This window comes from Anomalospiza imberbis, chromosome 8 (assembly GCF_031753505.1).
Source record: "Anomalospiza imberbis isolate Cuckoo-Finch-1a 21T00152 chromosome 8, ASM3175350v1, whole genome shotgun sequence".
NCBI lineage: Eukaryota > Metazoa > Chordata > Aves > Passeriformes > Viduidae > Anomalospiza > Anomalospiza imberbis.
This window is the reverse complement of record NC_089688.1, coordinates 4,381,950-4,400,710: the sequence shown is the minus strand read 5'-3', so window position 1 is coordinate 4,400,710 and position 18,761 is coordinate 4,381,950. Positions and strand designations below refer to the sequence as shown.

The 18,761-nt window shown below is 43.0% G+C and overlaps 1 protein-coding gene across 25 annotated transcripts in view; it reads left to right on the top strand.

Moving 5' to 3' along the window:
• The window catches only part of PCDH15 (protocadherin related 15), a 626,487-nt gene that overhangs the window by 374,776 nt on the left and 232,950 nt on the right, over positions 1 to 18,761 (top strand). For 14 of the 25 annotated variants that reach the window (XM_068197046.1, XM_068197023.1, XM_068197024.1 and 11 more), the window contains 2 exons: positions 10,240 to 10,254; positions 11,114 to 11,179. The exons of 1 other annotated variant lie outside the window; for it this stretch is intronic. In XM_068197046.1, coding sequence (XP_068053147.1) covers positions 10,240 to 10,254; positions 11,114 to 11,179 — 81 coding nt within the window. The remainder of the gene's footprint in view (positions 1 to 10,239; positions 10,255 to 11,113; positions 11,180 to 18,761) is intronic. 10 more of the 25 variants (XM_068197049.1, XM_068197047.1, XM_068197035.1 and 7 more) reach the window with 1 other exon arrangement.

Genomic DNA, 18,761 nt, shown 5'->3' with positions numbered 1-18,761 from the left:
CAAACCACTCTGGGATTTCATAATCAGCATCTCTGATTTTAACATCACTTTTTGGGAATCCTCTCCAGATGGATGCTTGGGAGCACTGTGTGCTGACAGGTGCTGAGTCCAACAGTCCTTTGTCCCCTCCCATAATTCCTCCCTCACAGAGTTGCTTTACAGAGGAGATACCTGCAAACCTTCCATTCATTAAAATAGAGCCTAAATAGGTTCAAAGGCAATCAAAGGCTCTCACCATTTTGCAGTTTCCAGACAGTTTTGGATTATTAGGGCCCAAGCTTTCCAAAGACGAGGATAAGGAGATGGTGGCAGGAGTAAGAGAGGATGCCAGAGATCCGTTCTTCCATCTCAGGATGTGCTTTGCTTATTAAATAGGCACTTAAAAGAAAAAAAAAATGTTTAAGCCCACTTCATGCTTTTCACCAAAAGGTTTTTCTAACTTAAAATTTGAAGAAAGCACTGACTTTGCATTCCCCCTTTCTCCTCCTGCTGTTTTTTGGGTTGGGTTGGACTTTTTTTTTTTTTTTTTTTTTGCAAATTTGGCGATATTTTGTGAATTTACCTGAAAATGTGTATGATAAACTGTGGGGCAGGAAGCCAAAGCACACCTCCTGTGACACATTGTGGACTGGGAACAATTTTAATTATAAAACTAAGATAACCTTGGTTTTTACTCAACAAATTAGATCTCCAAAGTGTGCAGCTCACCAGGAGAGCCATAAATAACTCTCTGTAGCTCTCCAGCACTGAAGTCCTCATTGCTTTCCTAATTAACTCAGGCTGTTTGAAAACAAGCTGGCTCTAGGATGGTCAGAAAGCAGCTCAGGCTTCAATTATTGAACCCATTGGACCATAATTCATTAAGAGACACTTCCAAGGGTGACATTTCTTGGGAAGTCTCCTTATTCCATGCTATTCCTGGATGGGGACATGCAAATGGCTGGGACTCGGGAGCTGCACAATGCCTTAGGTGCCTTCACCTTTTTTTGAGGGGGAGAAAGGACCTTCTGCTGTGACTTTGGAGCCTGTTTTCCTCTCACACCCTGGGAGGGCAGCAGTTTCCATCCCTGACTTTGTGTCAGCCTCCTCTGCGCAAAATGAGGTAACTTCATGAAGCCTCCACTGTAAGTAGGAAGTTCATTCCACGCTATCTCCTGGGTTCTGCCACTGCATGTCTGTCTGGAAATGGGCTTAAAACCAACATTTTGGCCCTGTTGGGGCTTCTTTTGGTTGCTAATTTTGGATTCTTAAAATCTATAAACCTTTCTAAAGCACAGCACCCAGTCTTACCTCGTGACAGTGTTCACTGGGAATTAAATCATGGTTTAGTTAAGCCACAGTACCAAGGTCCAGCCTTTAAACATCCAGTTGAGTCCTCAGTGGTGCAGATGGTTGTTCCTGCCGGGATAGAATGAAGAATTCCCTGCTTTCAGGTGCATAATTCAGGGCAGCTCCATGACTGTAGGATGTGTTCCTCCAGAACAGGGTTGCATTTTTGGGGAAAGATGGAGAAAATTGCATTGTTGTAATTAAGATGCACTTGTAGCAATGTTTGTCTGGGTATTTTAGCAGTGTCTAAGGGACAGTTTGAGGAGCTGAGGGAATTGAGTGTCTTTTAAGACAAGGGGATGTCTTGGGATGGCAAAGCCACGTCCTCAGCTTCTGCCACTGCTGCTTGAGGTCCTGATTAAATTAGAGGAAGATGTTGATCAACATTGCCTTCATTAGAGATGCCAGGAGAGAGTGATTTATAAGCACAATATGTAAATCTCCCCAAATAGGTGGTTAATTCTCTGGAACACAAACAATCCTAGGAGTGGCAGCTTAATTAGCACCCATTTTCCAGGTTACCTGCTGGAGACTGGCACCAAGGGGAAGGTTCTGGAATTACTGGAATATTTATAGCCTTGGAGAGGTGACTTCAGAGGAGCAAAACTGTTCTACCAGACACTGACAATTTGATTCATTTTTTTAAATAAATGTGGATGTTGCTAATTGTTTAGGTCGAGGGGAAACCTCCCCAGAGTTGGAGGTTTCATGTTTGTGTAATTCTTTTCTACCCCAATTTATGAAGTGCTGCTTTTTAAAGGAAGCCACTGAAATTACAGCCTCAAAAATACATTCAATGGTATTCACGTGGTATTGAAATATTCCAAAATTTAACATTTCTTTTTACAGAGAATTATATTACTGTGTACATATCAAAATTACATGGAGGTTTTTACCCCTAAAAATTAGTTTAAAAATTACTTTTAATGCTTCTTTTTCTTGCCTTGCCTTGGCTCATTCCCATCAGTTCTGTGGAACACAAACTGAGATTTTTCTTGCCTGTTTTAGGCATATAAAAGTCTGGACTGAAACAGGAGAAATTCTTCAAGCAAGAGAAGCCTGATTGTTAAATATGATTTTCAACCTCAATATTTAACCTAAGATATAAAATTGAGAAATTTACCCTTTAGGAATGTGGCAAGTGTGAGTATTATTGGCCCACCTCATGTTTCAGCTAATAAATGCCAATTTATTTGATTTTAAAGAAATTCCAACATTATGAAATGTTAGGAGTATCTCCCACTGCTTTTCCCAAGTTGCTTTTACTACTGATACTACAGCAGTCAAAATTTACTTTTAAAGTTACTTATAGTACCAAGAATGAGTTGAAGTTCCCCTATTAGAAATTTTTCATCCTCCTGTATGAGAGTTCTGTCTTAAATGCATTACAGGCATAATAGGGAAAATGCAATCCCGACAAATATTGAAAATAAGATGAAATTAGAATGCTGGGGGCATAGGAATGGTTAAAAGCAGGTTTAATCAACTTTTGAAAGCACTTCTGAAGATATTGCAGCTTCTCTCGACCCATCCAGTGCTTTTTAATGGTCTTAAAAATTACTTTTGGTAATGGTAATTTTAGCTGCTACTTGGCATAGTATCATGTTTTTATGTGCTTTACAGTGTTTTCAGGCACAAGTATGATTTTAAAGACTCCTGTCAACTCCAAAACTGCTTGTAAAATGGGGAGTTATTTCAATCTAAAAGCACAATGTCTGAAAGAGGGATGGCTCTGCATTCATCTCAAGTTGTAAAAATAAAATAGCAATGCACAGCACTGGCAGGGCAATTTGCAGGTCCCAAACCCTTTAGAGATACTGTATCTGTGAATAAAATAGGAAAAAAAAAAAAAAGGTGGAAGAATGGCAGAATAAAGCCATGAGATAAATTGACTGATCAGATTGTGTGTCCTGAAATGGAACAGGAGCTGTTCATAATGGTCTTTATTTGCTTTTTGTTCTTTTTTTGATCTGGATTGTCCCCCAGCCTCACTTTTTGTCCAGCTCATACCAAACCCAACCCCAAATTCACCTCTCCCTCGAGCCTTGGAATGCCTAAGCTCCAAATTTTAGAGCAGGGCTTAACTCCGATCAAAGCACACAAACTCTGGAGGTTTAAGCAAGATCTCAAAAGGGTCTGAAACAAGCTCAGGTTTGCTGGGGTGCCTTCCCAGACTCCCCAATTAGGGATTTCTCTCAGGAAGAGCTGAAAATAGTCCATGAAAGCCCTTCTTATGCCATTTTCAATGCACAGCCATGGCAGCAAAAGCCAGCTAATGTAAAAGGTTATGCCAAGCTCCTCCGAAATTGCCCAGCTGTGGAGCTGAATGCCCGCACAGGAAACAAGGCGGGGCATTTTCCCCTGCAGTGGGGTTGCTTGGTTACTCAGTTTAAATGTATGGCTCTATGTGGCTCTTTATGAGGACCCTCGGTTTGTAAATCAAGGTTTAGAGACTCTTTCATGGCTGTGTTTTTCCCCCTGAGCGTTCCCTGCTGAATGGAAGTGGAGGTAAGGACAAAGCACTGCTTCCTTCAGGAGCAGCTGGGGCATTTTGGAGAATCAAGTGCAGCTGGAAACAGAACTACCTGTTAAGGCAGAGAGAAATGTGAGGTGCTTTAACTCAGCCTTCAAGAATTTCACTCCTGGCCTCTCCAAGGTTGGAGAAGCCGCTCTCACTCTCCCAGGCATCACCAGTTCCCGGGAGCTTTGCTGGGGGTTCCAATCCATCAAAGACCCCAGGCTGGAGGTTTTGGCATTGACATGCTGGGGTTGTGAAAGATGGAGATTTCTTGAATTTGGCTCTCTGAGCAGCTTGTCCCATTACCAGCCACCTCAGGGGCACAGCTGCCCTTGTGGCACTCATGCTGGCAGTGTTTCAGTGAATCAGTGCTGGTGTTCTGGCCTTGCTCCGTCCTTGATCTTTTGTGTGCCACACACACAAACTCTTAATTTCCAGCTGGTGGTCAGGCAGAAATCAAGTGTCTATTTCCTCATTAATAACTTCATTCCTTATTTTAAATGGCCACAGTATTATTAGTAACTCAGGCTTGAGGATGGTACTTGGTGATTCTCACTTTGTATCTCCAAGACTTCTTTAAGTGTTTGATTGGCTTAACCAGGTAGAGGAAACAGGGAGAAAAGCCTTTAAATACTCTAAAATTGGAGAATGTTTGGGTTGGAAGGAACATTAAAGATGGAAAATTCCAGCCCCTGCCATGTCAGGGACCCACCTTCCACTGTCCCAGGTTGCTCCGAGCCCTGTCCAGCCTGGCCTTGGCCACTGCCAGGGATCCAGGGACAGCCACAGCTGCTCTGGGCACCCTGTGCCAGGGCCTGCCCACCCTCCCAGGGAACAGTTCCTTCCCAATATCCATCTAATTTTCCCCATGTGTCAGTCTGAACCCATTCCCCCTTGTCCTGTCACTCCTGTTCCTGTTGCAGGGTCCCTCTCCAGCTTCCCTGTGTCCCTTCAGGCTGTGGAAGGAGCTGTGAGGTCTCCACACACCCTTCCCTTCTCCAGGCTGAACAGCACCAGCTTTCTCAGCCTCTCTTCATCTCTGACTCTCCAAACTCTCTCACAAGCTCTTTTCTTCCCTTCTCTAAGATGGAAAGGGTCATGGTTGAAGGAGAGAGTATTTATGAAGCTAAAACTGGTGAATGTTGAGAGTTGTCTTTGTTTAATTCTCTCTGGAGCTAAATTAAAATGCTTATAAACACAGAGGGAAAGAAACAACATAACAAATCTAGACTTTTTGCTCCCCTCTAAGTCCTAGAAAAGTCCCCTCTGATTTTTTTGAACTCTGCTCCCCCTCTGTGGGAAATAATTTGGACTTGCTTGCTGGGTCAGGCTTTTTGTAGTATCAAAGTCATGATTGCCACCTTCCCACAGAGATTTTCTCCATGCTGGATGCTGTGCTATCCAAGGTTTTTTCTTTCACATGCATATCAATGAAAATGGCTTTAGTGGCTCCTTGAAGAATTTTCCATTTTGCCATTTGTTTTATTGACAGCACACAGTCACTGAAGCAGATCAGAGCCCTGAACTCACCATAAATTCTTGTTTGCTGCAGTGTTTGGGGATGATAAAGTGGTTTATTGGGGACATGGAGAGAATAAAATGTTGGTAGGGAATGGTTGGATACTGCTTCCTCCTACACTGTGATGGGGTGGTACCATGTGAACAGGCCATGACTTGTTCAAATTAAGCTTGCTCCAAGATGTTCTGGATGCAGCACACTTTTATGGATTCAGGAAGAATTTGGAAAGATTAACAAAAAGACAAATTTTAGAGTTAATACTTTGTTCCTTCCTGTCCTAGGGGGCAGCCCTAGGAAGTAAGGGATTGATGCTGAGGAGCCTTCCGCAATTACTGACCAGATTTAGAGTCTGATCCTCATTTCAGTTAAAAATAAAAAAAAAACCACTTTTTTCTGCCAACAAATAAAACAATTTCCTTCGACAGTTAGTGGGTAGAACTTTATTAAATGGAAATTTTTTTTAATTGGGCTGAGTATCTGTTAGGAACTGAGTCAGGGGTTTGAAATTGCCCATTGCACTCCCTGTGCCTGTTTAAATAAAAACAAATGGAACAATTTATCTGAGTAAGTAAAAGCAAACTTGAATATGAGACAAATAATGAAATAACTCAGAGTAATGATTGAGTGCTCCTGCAGCAGCTGGAAGAAGAGATGGTGATTAGCATAGGGAAGAGGATTTTTTTTCCTAGTTTTATTTCAGGAGTGCTCAGGAGGAGGTTGCAGTTACTTCCCAGAATCGTGTCCCAGGAAGGTTCAGGTTGGCTGTTTGTTTTCCCCAGGAAGGCTCAGGCTGGCTGTTTATTTTCCAGATGATTGTGCTGTTCTCCCTGAAGAGCTCCTCACTTACTTTTTGTGTCAAGGTGAAACTCTTTCTGTCTTCGGAGGGGTAGGACTAAGTTAGGGAACTTTTTTCTCAAAGCTGTGCTCTGTTAATGTGAATACAAATTCCCTCTCGAGTCATGTTGGAAGACTTTTTGTGCTTGAAGTCACTTAAATTTTTAGGGTTTTGTGGACCAAGCTATTTTTCTTAATAAACTTTGAAGCCACGTGATGCAAAGACCAGAACAGCCCTCTCCTGACACTGCTTCTACATCATTCAAATGTATTATTGAGCTGGAATTTAGAGGTATAGGAAGTGTAAGTGGTTATTTGAGGTTTCCAAGTGATTATGTTTGGTAGGGGGAGTATAAAGGCAATTTTGATGGCTGTGACTCCTCTACTTTGATGCCTATTGTCAGTCTCAGTGTGTCCCTGTGAGGGTGAGCATGGGGCTTCTCACAAAAGTTTCTGAGGAGAGATTTGCAAAAGCTGCTGGAGCCTGGTAACCTCCACACACAGTGAGTGGTGTAGGAGTTCAGGTGTCTCCAGCTACTCCCTAACTTGTTGTTCATAGAGGAAGGTGTCCCTGCCTATGGCACGGGTTGGAACTGAGGATCCCAAAGGTTCTTTCCAGCCCAAACCATCCTGTGAGTCTGAGAGTCCCTCCAGTGACTGGGAGCAGGAGAGGAGTGTGGAAAATGCTGTGAAAGCCCTTTCTGGAGGAACTGGTGCCTTTGGAGGTGGCAGTCCCCTGGCAGAGGGGCTGTGAGGATGCAGATGGCCTTTGGGATGGTGGGAATGAAGAGAAGAGCTCAGGAGGAGAAAGGGAGCTGCTGGAAACGCCCATAGCAAACCCCCATAGATGTGGGGTGCTGCTGCTTGGAAGGGACATTTGGCTGCCAGGCAAAACCCAGCTTGTGTGACCACAGAGTCACAGGGTGGTCTGGGTTGGAAGGGAGCTCCAAGACCATCCAGTTTTTTCCACCTCCCACTGGAGACTCTCTCCTCTCAGGTGTCTGCAGAGCTCTGGGCGTTGCCTGTTGGTTTTGCACATTAGGAGTTTGTTATTAGCAGGTCCATTAACCATTGTTTAAATTTTTATAGATGATTTTCTGTATTTTTAGCTCTAAAACAGAGAGAAGCCATCCAAGGTATAGAAATGCTTGATGGGAAGGGGATTTGAAGGAGTTTCAGAGGTGAAAGGAAGATGACCCAAGAGGTCTCTGCTGGGAAAATACCTGATTATTCAAGTTGTTGTGTTTGTCTGTGCTCAGGCTGTTTGACCTTGCTGAGTGTCTCACCTAGGACAGTGATTGAGGGTTTCCTCTAAGCCATCTCATTAAAAATAATTAGAAATTAAAATAATGAAAATTAGCCAGCAGAAACCAAATAGAGCTGAGCCTTGACACTGTTACATGGAGAGTTTGCTAAAGAGGTTCTCACTTTGCTCCCAAGGAGAGGGGCCCTTTGTTTATCCCCTTCTCTTGATTAAAGAAGGGTAAAGCAGAAGCACTGTTAGGAAAAACCGTGAAGTTAACAACAGGAACAGAAATGATTTGCTTCAAGGTCTTAGGAAAGCCTTCAGAGCTTGTTGTTTATTTAGTAAGTTCTATTTGCCTTTCCTGTAAGGAGTCTGGGGCAGGGGCACTGCTGCCTCAGGATTCCATTTACCAGCATTGCTGCCTAAACATAAAATGCATCATGAAAAGTGTAGGGAGGGAAGCTCATTTATGGAATGCTTTTCCTTTTTAAAGTGTGTTTGATTTATCATGATTTGACTTAAAAAACTACTCCATTATGCCCAAGAATTTCAAGGACAGCTTCTTTTTTTTTTTTTTTTTTTTTTTTTTTTTTTTTTTTTTTTTTTTTTTTTGTTGAGAAAATTGGAACAGAGGCATGTTCTGGTAATACATTCCGGTAATAAACAGTGTAAAATTGGAAGAGGTAAAATAATGGCTGGAAGAGTTCTACCAAGGCCCATATACTGACATGGGGCACCTTTCTGCTCTTTGGGTTTAAAGTCTTGTGAAAATATTTAGCTTAAGGAACTTATATTTCCTCCTTGCTAATTTACCTACGTGTGTTTCCAGAGAGCTTCCATTTTCCTCAATTAAATAAATTCCAGCTTGTGTAGTCTTTATAAGTTCCCCAAATCCTGAATCTCAAGAAAATGATAACATACATCTCTAGAAAAAAGTTAGGGTTGGTTTTGTTATGGCACTGGAATGTTTATTGTATCCAGTGAAAAAAAATGAGAGTGGAGGGGAAAAAAAAAAGGTCGTATTCCATATAGATAATGTAAACATTTCTTATCTGCCCACTCAGTGTGTAGGAAACTACAGTGTTATGAAAGATGTGGTTTTCCAGGTGATTTATTTGCTCTGTTAAATCCTGCAAAACAAAATACTTTAAAATAATAGTTAATTTAATTCTTAAAAGTCAAACAAACTGAAAATTTTCAATTGTTATGTATCAAAGTAGACTGTATAATAATGAAAGGAATAGGGAAGGGAGAGTTCATGCATTAATAATTTTATTTAGACTGCCTAAGGCATTTTGAAATGGTGAAGTGGGCACGGCGGTATTTGGTCACAGGTTGGGTTTGGTGGTCCTGGAGGTCTTTTCCAACCTGAAGGCTTCTGCGACAACAAACCCAGGATGTGGTGGTGGATCTCTGAGGGGTACCCACAGCAGCTCCCAGTTTTCCTCAATATTTGTATGGAGGGAGGGATCCTGGCCCTGTGGGCAGCCCTGGAGGCACCTCTGGAGTGCTGTGTCCAGCTCTGGAGGCTCAGCACAGCAGGGCCAGGAGCTGCCGGAGCTGAGCAAGGGCCTGGAGCATCTGGGTGCCCAGGGAAGGCTGAGGGAGCTGGGGCTGCTCAGCCTGGAGAGGAGCCCCAGCTGAGAGGGGCCCTCAGGCCTGGCTGTCCCTGTGTGCAGGGAGGGGCAGAGCAGGGCCCAGGCTCTGCTCCGGGGCCAGCAATGGCACCAGAGCCACGGGCAGGGCCTGAGCCCAGCAATTCCCCCTGCACAGGAGGCACAACTTCTTCCCTGGGCAGAGCCCAGCCCTGAGCACATTGTGCACAGAGCCTGGGGGCTCTCCTCCCTGGGGCTGTGCAGAGCTGTGTGCACACAGGGCTGTGCCCTGAGCTCTGGGAATTCCATCGTGTCCATATGGATGGACCGGCTCAGGGAATGCCATGCTCAGTCCTTTCCCTGTGGTGCTGAGATGTTTGAACTCCTCAGGGGCAACAGAAAGCTGCTGCTGCTGCTAGAGGAAAACCCAGTGTTGTAGACGTGTTCTCTAGAGGCTTCACCTAAACAGAGATCTGAGCAAATGCTTCCCTGTTCTCGCCTCCCGTTGTAGGTCTTGTCTGTGCTGGGACAATTAGAGGCTGCAACAAGCTGCAGTTTGGGTCCTTTGAAGTCCACAAATGTGTCATTTTTACCATAAGATGAGAAATAGAATTTGCCTCAGCTTGCTCTTCTGTTTAGTTTACAGATGATTTTCTGTTGGCTTTTGTATGTAAAAAATACACTCCAAAAACCCAAAACCAAACCAATAATACCTGAGTATTTCTTTCCTATTTTGAGCCCAGAGCTTGATTAGAAGGCATGATTTCACACAAATGGAGTTTGGTTGAACTGTGCATCAGAGGAGCCTCTTAAAGTCTATAAAATGATGGACAATCTCAGATAGTCCTGCGTGGTGAATTGGGAAGGAGAATGGTTGTCTCTTTTCTTTTCTCACTCAGTCAATGAGGCTCTTGGAAAATTAAAAGCTCTTCCTAATGAACTTTTATTTCCATGTGCTTTAAGGGGATTAGTGGTTTTCTACTGCTTAATGTAGAAAACCTGATTGGTCCTAAAACAGTCATCATATGTGGTGATCATGCTTTTATGTATTTTAAGGCTACACTTGAGCGTTTGCTAGCTCTGCATGTACTGCTTGATATCTTTGAACCTCTCTTTTGAGTAATCCAACAAACTCTTACTTATTTTCTTTCGTTATTCTGCTCTGCTTCCATTGATGACTCTAAACTTTTGACTCCAGACTGGCAATATGAGGGTAAGATGGCAAAATATGACTTCCTGAACATTGCTTGTCTGCTTTTCATTTGTGTTCTCCTTAGAGTTATTAAAATTCCATTCACTAAGTAGATCCTTTTTTGTTGCAATTAAATAAAAATTGTGTTTGTTTCTGTTGTGAAGCCTTAATTATGATTTATACCTTTTAATCATTCCTTTGTTATTTCTTTGGGTTAAATTACCATTGTATTCCCTGTGTCCTGACACACATTGAGATTCCTGATGGGATCTCTAGAGCAAAACACAAACAGATTCCTTAGGATAGCCATCCAACTGGATCGTGGTGACGACAGTCCTTCCCTGGAAGAGTGGGCAGGCCCTGGCACAGCGTACCCAGAGAAGCTGTGTCTGCCCCTGGATTCCTGGAAGTGTGCAAGGCCAGGTTGAATGGGGTGTGGAGCAGCCTGGGGTAGTGAAAGGTGACCTGCCCGTGGCAGGGAATGAGATGGCTTTACAGGCCCTTCCAACCCAAACCATTCCATGATTCTGTGATTTGAGGGGTGTGTGTTCATGACATGCAAAGGAAGAGGAAAAACCATATAATGTTTTTGCAGTTCAAACATTTTAAATATGGATCATACCTGAGATCTTTTGTCATCACATCCTCCCTTGCTTTAAAAAGTTTTTCTGAGTAAGGGATAAGCAAGCAGCTCTGTTTTGAACCTTTGTGAGTATAACTTTACTATCAGTTGTAGCTCACACCTGCATCACATTTAAGGGAATATTTGCCTTCAGCATGCAAAATATGCTGACTTAAAAAAAAAACAAAAAACCCAACAACAAAACCCCGGAAATCCTACTTTTGGAATGAGAAATAACTCTTTTTTTCATCTTTATAGATTGCAAGTTGGCCAGAACAGGTCCTCCAGCCACAATAGTTCCCATTGACGAGGAGAGTCGCAACGGTGAGTGCCCCACAGTTATTTATAACACAAATTATTTATAACCAGTCTTTAAGGCCCTTGTGGCAAACAGACCTTTTTAATTTTTCTTAAGTCAGTCGGATGATACCAGAGGACAAAGTTGTGGTCAGTATTTGGTTTTGTTTGGGTAAAGCTGAAATTTTACTGTGCAGCATGAAAGGAGTGTTAGCAACGTGGTCTTCTGGGTTTCCCACATGGTTTTTGGAAGGTTGCTTGTTGGTTCCCTCTAACTTTAAGAACATGAGTTTATGGACACCCCTGAAATGGAAGAACTTGGTCGTAGTCATGGAAATTTCAAAAGAAAATGAATGTCCCTTTTCTTCAGTATTTTAATTCTCCTGACAAATCAGAGAGTTCTCATTTTGTTAATCTGTGGTCTGAGCATTGCATTTATGCAGCATACCTTGATGGGATTAAATGCTTTACCCTTTTACAGTCTGCTATTACTCCTGAGAGTAAATTACTACTCTTTCCTGCTTTTTATTCTGTGTGTTTAGGGTTTTTTTTTATTTTAACCTCGGAAACTGGACCTGTTTTTGTGCTCTGTGTAGTTGTGGTTTATCAGATATGGGTGCTTGAGATGGAGGATAAAGCCAGGTGATGCTGGTAGAACCTCTCTGCTGTTATTCTGGGAGGATTTCCTTATTGGAATTGCTCAATGTCAGATGGATAAATGCATTTATAGGTAAAGCTCCTTAATAAACCCATTTTTAATACACCTGTGTGTGCTGAAAAGCACTGGTACTGGGGTGGTTGTTAAAACCAGACTCTTTTCCCTCCTCCTGGGGTGGTTTTCCCTGCAGTCAGGAGTGTCCAAAGGAAGGCTATGAATACGGATGCGCTCTTTGATGTGATGGTTCTTAGCCAACTGCTGTTGAATCCTGATGTGTTCCAGTTGTGGCCTGCTCGGTTTTGGTGGAATGACCCCCTCAGCTGAAATGAGTTGGCAGCCATAGCTCATCTCTCGTAGCCTTTCATCCTCCCTACTCATTAGAAATAAATCTGTACTAACAGCAAGGGGTTATAAATAAATCCAAACCAACTTTGCCATCAAAAAATCTTTGTGAAAACCTTTAGAAAGAGAGGTTGAAGTTGTGGACTCCCCATCCCTGCAAGTGTCCAAGGCCAGGCTTGGCAGGGCTTGGAGCCACCTGGTCTAGTGGGAGGTGTCCCTGCCCACAGCAAGAGAGTTGGAATGAGATGAGCTTTGAGGCATCTTCCAACCCAACTCAGTCTGAGATACAAAACTTAATAAGGAATGCATGGTGTTCTACATTTCTAGGATCAAACTTTATATTGAGATTTCCAAGAGATGCAGAAATAAAAATCCACCTAATTTTGTTCTTGCCTGTACAAATAAGGCTCTAGCTCACTTAAATGGTGAAATCTCATCCTTATTTTAGTTCTTCCATGGCACTGTTACTTCCAAGAGTCTGTTGTTGAGGCTGGAATGGCTTCTCTAAGGATGGAGATCTCAGAACAATGGCTGGGACATTTTATTCCATCAGTACATGTGGTCATTTTGTTCTGGCAATAAACAGAAAATCCTGCTCTTTAGAAATAGATATTTAGTTCCATTGTGCCATGGCACGTTGAGCTCAATCATTCCTAATTCACAGGAAGTCAGAGACAGCAAACCTCACAGAATAAAAACATTTTCCCAAATAACTGTTGCTTGTTTTCACAGTCAGGCACACAGGTACTGTGCCTGACCTTTAAAGATGTTATAAAGATCAGCAGAGATGTTAAGATTTGACAGTTTCCCACCATGGGATGGAGATCTCTTTATATCAAGTAATTTAGGTACAGTAGTAAATTACATTATAATTGTGCTCATGTGAGCTATCCTGGAAGGAGTGAACTTGACCTTTCTTAAGGAATAAATGAATTATTTTATGATTTTCCCTGTGTTGAACTGAATTGGGTGATAGTATTTCAGATCATATTAACAGCAAAACTGAATTTTTCTGGATGACTTTTATAGGCAGAGAGTTATTTTCGCCCATGGATTTCTTATTTAATTACTGGATTTGAGACTTGGTTTTAACTTGTTTTAAAGTCTGAATGAGCCTTATTCCTAGGTCAGACTTTCTCATTGCCAGTGTACCCCAAGTTTTTGGAGACCTCCATGTGGAGCCATCCGTGCTTTTTCCCTTCAGATGAACAACCTGAAATTCTCAAGGGCTTTGAATCTTTGGGCAAGGCTTTTGATAGAAAGTATACTCTTGGGAAAGGACTTCTACAAGGCAAGATTTAAAGACTTAGAGATTAAATTATCATTTAGAAGAGAAAGCAGAAGATGGGGTAGAGGAAATAAGCAGACCAAAGTGAATTCTCTCATGTGAGGACAAATAGGAACTGGCATCTTGGTGCTCCATCCAGAACAAAAGAATTCCACAGTTAGGAATGCTTTGTGTTCTTTCCCGTCCTAGAAAAATCAGTCAGTGTTGGTGTGATTTGTTGTATTTTGTTGGGTTTTTTCCTCTCAGTTTCTCTTATGATAGTGTGAGTGCTCTAATGAATAATGGGAGCAAATCCCCAAACCTCCTGCTCTCTTCCTTCCATGTTCCTTGGGGATGTCTGACAAGGAACTGCAGATTTCATGGCTGTAGGTGGGTCAAGTGTCATTCTTCCACTTTCTCATCTTCCTGCTCTCTCAGCAGCAACCTTTCTTCAGTCTGACTTCCTGGGGAGGCAGAGGATGTGTGATCCTGCTACAAATCCCCTTCCATAACCCCTTGTGGGGAGGCACTCATGGGAAATAGGGCACAAAAATGCAGGAAACAAAGCTGTGGGGTTTCTTTCCCCTAATTCTGTTGCACCAATTTATTTTCAGTTTTATTATATGTAATGCTGGAAGAATGGATCTGATTACATTGATGATTTCCATACTGGTCTAAACTGGTCTAACTTGGTTTTCAGGGACAATCAACAGGGATTGAAGAAAATGTCCCCAGAAGCACAAAATCTGTAGCCTCCCTCCAGAGGTGGGCTTAGGTGTGCTGATAAGGACTGGGAGTGATGGCTCTGAATAGTCATTATTCAATTAAATATTCAGTGACCACCAGGGCTGGAATTGAACTAATTAACCCCAAAGAAGGAAGAGTCCTGCTATCCCAGGCATTTTGGTTAAGGGGAAAAGTTGTTTAGTAAAATCAGTTTGGAAGGTTGCTGTGGCTGAGCACATCAAGAAATACATTCCTTAAGAGCTGTGGCTTGATGATCATTTCCTACTTTTCCCTCCTGTTTCATTAATGACTTGAAGGTGCTTCAGCTTTGGAAGGCTTTTCCAGCCTAAATGGTTCCATTATATTCTTGTATTGCCTTCATACTCATTAAGAAGTGAGAAGCATCTCACTTCTTAATCTTAAACAAAAGTACTTTCACATATTGCCTCTTATCATTCAAAAATAAGCTTTATGAAGGAAAGTCATCTTAGTTTTACAATTTCTAGGGATTCTGAGAACAGTATTTCTCAAGTTTGCAGTGTATGTGTGGGTGTGGAAAGGCACCAAACTGTGATTTTTATCTTGATTTTTCTTATTTTTCCCATAAAGGCACTTTGAAGACTCTTTGCATTTTGCTTTTACTTGATGCACTATTTTTTGTAGTGTTTCTATAATGGAAAAAAGTCAAGTTATTAGTTTACATGTTGTTATCATTCCTGTGAAATGTTTCCAGGGAGAAAGTGCTTCAGTTGATTTTTAATCTAGCTCATGCCATTGTCTTTATGCCTCCCTGCCCACACATAGATTTTTCCCATATCTTTGACAATCTTACAGCTCCCTAAAGTGTTTATGCAATTTTTTGACCAGATTTTGACCATCTTTTTCAAATTGTTCTTCACCAACTCAGGATCTGGTTTGGCAATGAAGATGTGGTGTGGGGAGATCTAAATTAAGGTATTGCAGCCAATAAATAAACCTTGGAATTAAATCTGGCTGTTTGTAGGATGTGTGTCTAGGCCCAGTCTGGTCATTCCAGCTCAAGGTGCAGTCAAGGTGGGTGGTTACATTTTGGTGATGAGTCTCAGCAGTGTTTTGCTGAATCTCTGGGTGCTGATGCTCTTCTGTGGTCATTAATCCCAGGTCTAAGACATTAGATTAGCCAGCAGTACAAATCTGAGCTAGATCAGACCCAGGCCCGTAATAACATCTGCTCAAATTAGGCCTCACTTTGTGGAGTGTATTCCGGCTTTGTGTTTTTATATAGGAAGAGAGGTGATCCATTAGATCCAATAGCTGTCAGATTGAGTAACTTCTGTCACAAGTTGTTACCCTTGTGGAATGTTCTGGACAAATTCTAACAGGAGGAGTGGATTTGTATTGATTCGTGTGCCCCACGTGGCTGAACACGGACTGTGCCACGGCACAGGGCTGGGCAGCTCTGCTCCATCTGCTCATCCCTGGGCTCCTCTGGGAGCCTGGGGTTTCCTATGGATGCTGCTCTAAAAATAGAAGGACCTGGGGGTGCTGGGGGTGAGAGCTGGGACCCAGAACCCCCCCGTGCCCTGGGCTGAGCCCCAGCGTGGGCAGCAGGGGAGGGGGGGATTCTGCCCCTCTGCCCCTGGGCTCAGGTGAGACCCCACCTGCAGAGCTGCCCCAGCCCTGGGGCCAGCACAGGAGGGACCTGGAGCTGCTGGAGAGAGCCCAGGGGAGGCACCAGGATGAGCAGAGGGATGGAGCAGCTCTGCTGGGAGGAAAGGCTGGGACAGCTGGGATTGTTCACCTGGAGAGGAGAAGCTTTGTGGGGACCAAATTGTGGCCTTGCAGGGCCTGAAGAAGCTGGCAAGAAACATGGAGAGAGACTTTTCCGAGGGATGGAGTGAAGAGGGGGGATGGCTTCCCAGTGCCAGAGGGGAAATTGAGATGGGATATTGGGAAGGAATTGTTCCCTGGGAGGGTGGGCAGGCCCTGGCACAGGGTGCCCAGAGCAGCTGTGGCTATCCCTGGGTCCCTGGAAATGTCCAGAGCCAGGCTGGACAGGGCTTGGAGCAGCCTGGGACAGTGGAAGGTGTCCCTACCCATGGCAGGGGTGGCACTGGATGGGCTTTAATGTCCCTTCCAGCCCAGACTCTGTGGAGCTGTGAGAAGTACTGGTTCTGGATTCTGTTCAAAGCATTCATGGGCTGTTTAGGAGTGTGCTGATGAGACTTGGAAAAAGGGGTTAAATTGGGCCATAGAAATCCTCTGGCAACAATGAACATTCCAGGAAGGTTTCTGCAGCAGGGCTTCCTGCTGCTGCCTCCCTGGCTGGGGGTAGGAAGGCTGTGACAGGGAATCAAGAGACACCCAACTGCAGCTTACTTGGTTTATTTTTGTAAATGCTCTGGTCCAAGAACTGTCCACAATTTCCTCCATAATTTACTCAGCTAATAAATTAGTTTAGTGAGATGAAATATGGATAATTTTCATTTTTTATAGCTTCTATTTATGTGTTTTTCCCCATTTTTCATGTCAGCAGTTGGCTCATATGTGTTGCTTCTCAACTCTGCCTGCAGGTACTTCAGTCAAAAAGCTCAACAGGAAGTATCACTTCTTTCCTGACAATTTGATTTAGTTTATAAATTCATGAGATGGGAAAAGAGGATGAAATTTATGGAAATTATTTTTGTTTCATTCCATCCTGTTTGTTCATTTCTGTTCCGAAATGATGTGTTCTCCAGGTTTGGGTATTAAGGATTTCATTAGGAAGTAATGAATCAATTTGTTGTCTAATGCTGGGTTTATGCTATGGATTTAAATTCTCATGTTTCTTATGTAGGACAAATGTGTAAAGACTGAAGAAGCTGTAAAATGGATCAGTTTATTATTCTACTTCTATCTATCAGCACATCAGCAGTGGCTGGGACCTAAGCAGAGCTCTTGTTAAAGATCTCTGCAATTCTCCTCTTTCAGTTATTTTTCAAAATTGTCTTAAAAAATTAAATCAAAGTTTCAAAAAGCAGGAGGTAATTTGGTGTGGAAGTAGTAGAGAAAAGTTGTCATTTTAGAAACTGATTAATTCTTAAGGGTAGAAAATAGGGATAGATTTGGAAATATTTAATTATTTTTGTGCTGTCAGCTGTCTGGACAAATACCCTAACCTGGTATTGGTGTGCTTGGTAGAAGTGGAACAAAGATCCTTGAATTACCTTCAGGGATGAGAGGGAAGTGATGTTTCAATGGCAAAAATTAGGAATTTAACTCAATTTAACTACAAAAGGGAATTTACCCTTACCCTTTGAGGTAAGGGTAGTTGTTGTGAATCACGATTCTGCTCTGTAATGCCGGGGCCTTTTCAAAATGTGTTTGGGATTTCTTTTTTTACTGGAAATTCTCCTCAGAGTGACTGGAATTTTTCTGAACAGCTCATCTATGACAGTTTGAGTAGTCAGAATAAATGATTCAAATTACGGTACATGATCCATTCATATTCCCAGGGTGTCTATTTACCTTTGCCAATGAAGAATGGCATATTTCTCCTAATTATTTCTTCCATATAGTTTTTCAACAGCAAATGTTGTTTCAGTAGCAATGCTTTTTGATTGTCTTCATCTTCACAGTCCCAGCAAAGCAGTGCAATAATCAGAGGATTTGATACATTTTAAGGCTTTTTAAAATCAGTTTTGCTTCAGGGAGTGGGAGGTGATGGTTGGGATTGGTGTCCAAAACGGCAATGTGCTTTCCAAGTGTTTTGGTATCGCTCTAATTTTGGAGTGTAAAACAGAGCCCAAAGCAGGGTTGGTAAGTCTGGGGGAGGCTGCTCCAACCAGCTCCCAGGGAAGGTCAGCCTGGGTCTGTTGTCCCATGGCAATGAGTCCCTACTGTCGCAGTCCTGAGAGCTCAGCTTTCCTCTCGTGCCACCAGCAAAGGTGTGACACTGATGTCAGAGAAAATGGAGCTTCTTCTTTCTGAGGAGTGGTCTTCTATGTGAGTTCTTTGTCAAACAATGGAGTTCCTGCCCTACAGCTCAGCAGTCATTTGTCCTTCCCTCCGCTCTGGTGAGCTCTCTGGGCAGGTGCTCCCTTTCCAAAATTCCCAGCTCTACTGGTTCTTGAGTGCTGGAGCTGCTCAGTCTGGAATCAGCTTTTTGGACCTGCTGGGCCTCTGCTGAGCCAACTCAGCTCTCAAAATTCACCTTTGTTCAGCTGAGTCCTGTGTAGGAATCCCACACTGGTTTGGGTTTGAAGGGACCTCAAAGCCCATCCAGTGTCACCCCTGCCATGGCAGGGACACCTTCCACTGTCCCAGGCTGCTCCAAGCACCAGTGTCCAACCTGGCCTTGGGCACTGCCAGGGATCCAGGGGCAGCCACAGCTGCTCTGGTCACCGTGTGCCAGGGCCTGCCCACCCTGCCAGGGAGGATTTTCATTCCAGTATCCCACCTGAATGATTGGAGCCATGTCAGTTCTTTTCCAAGTCCAGTTGACACCAAGAGAGACGTTGAACAGTGTGATGGGCCCCTAAACTGGTCTTCTGTCTCTTCTGTGTCAAAATAGTTCTCCACCTCACCTTGTTGAGAAATGAAGTGTTTGATTAAAATGGACAAAACTGCACCAAAAATGAGAGCTCATGGTGCCAAAG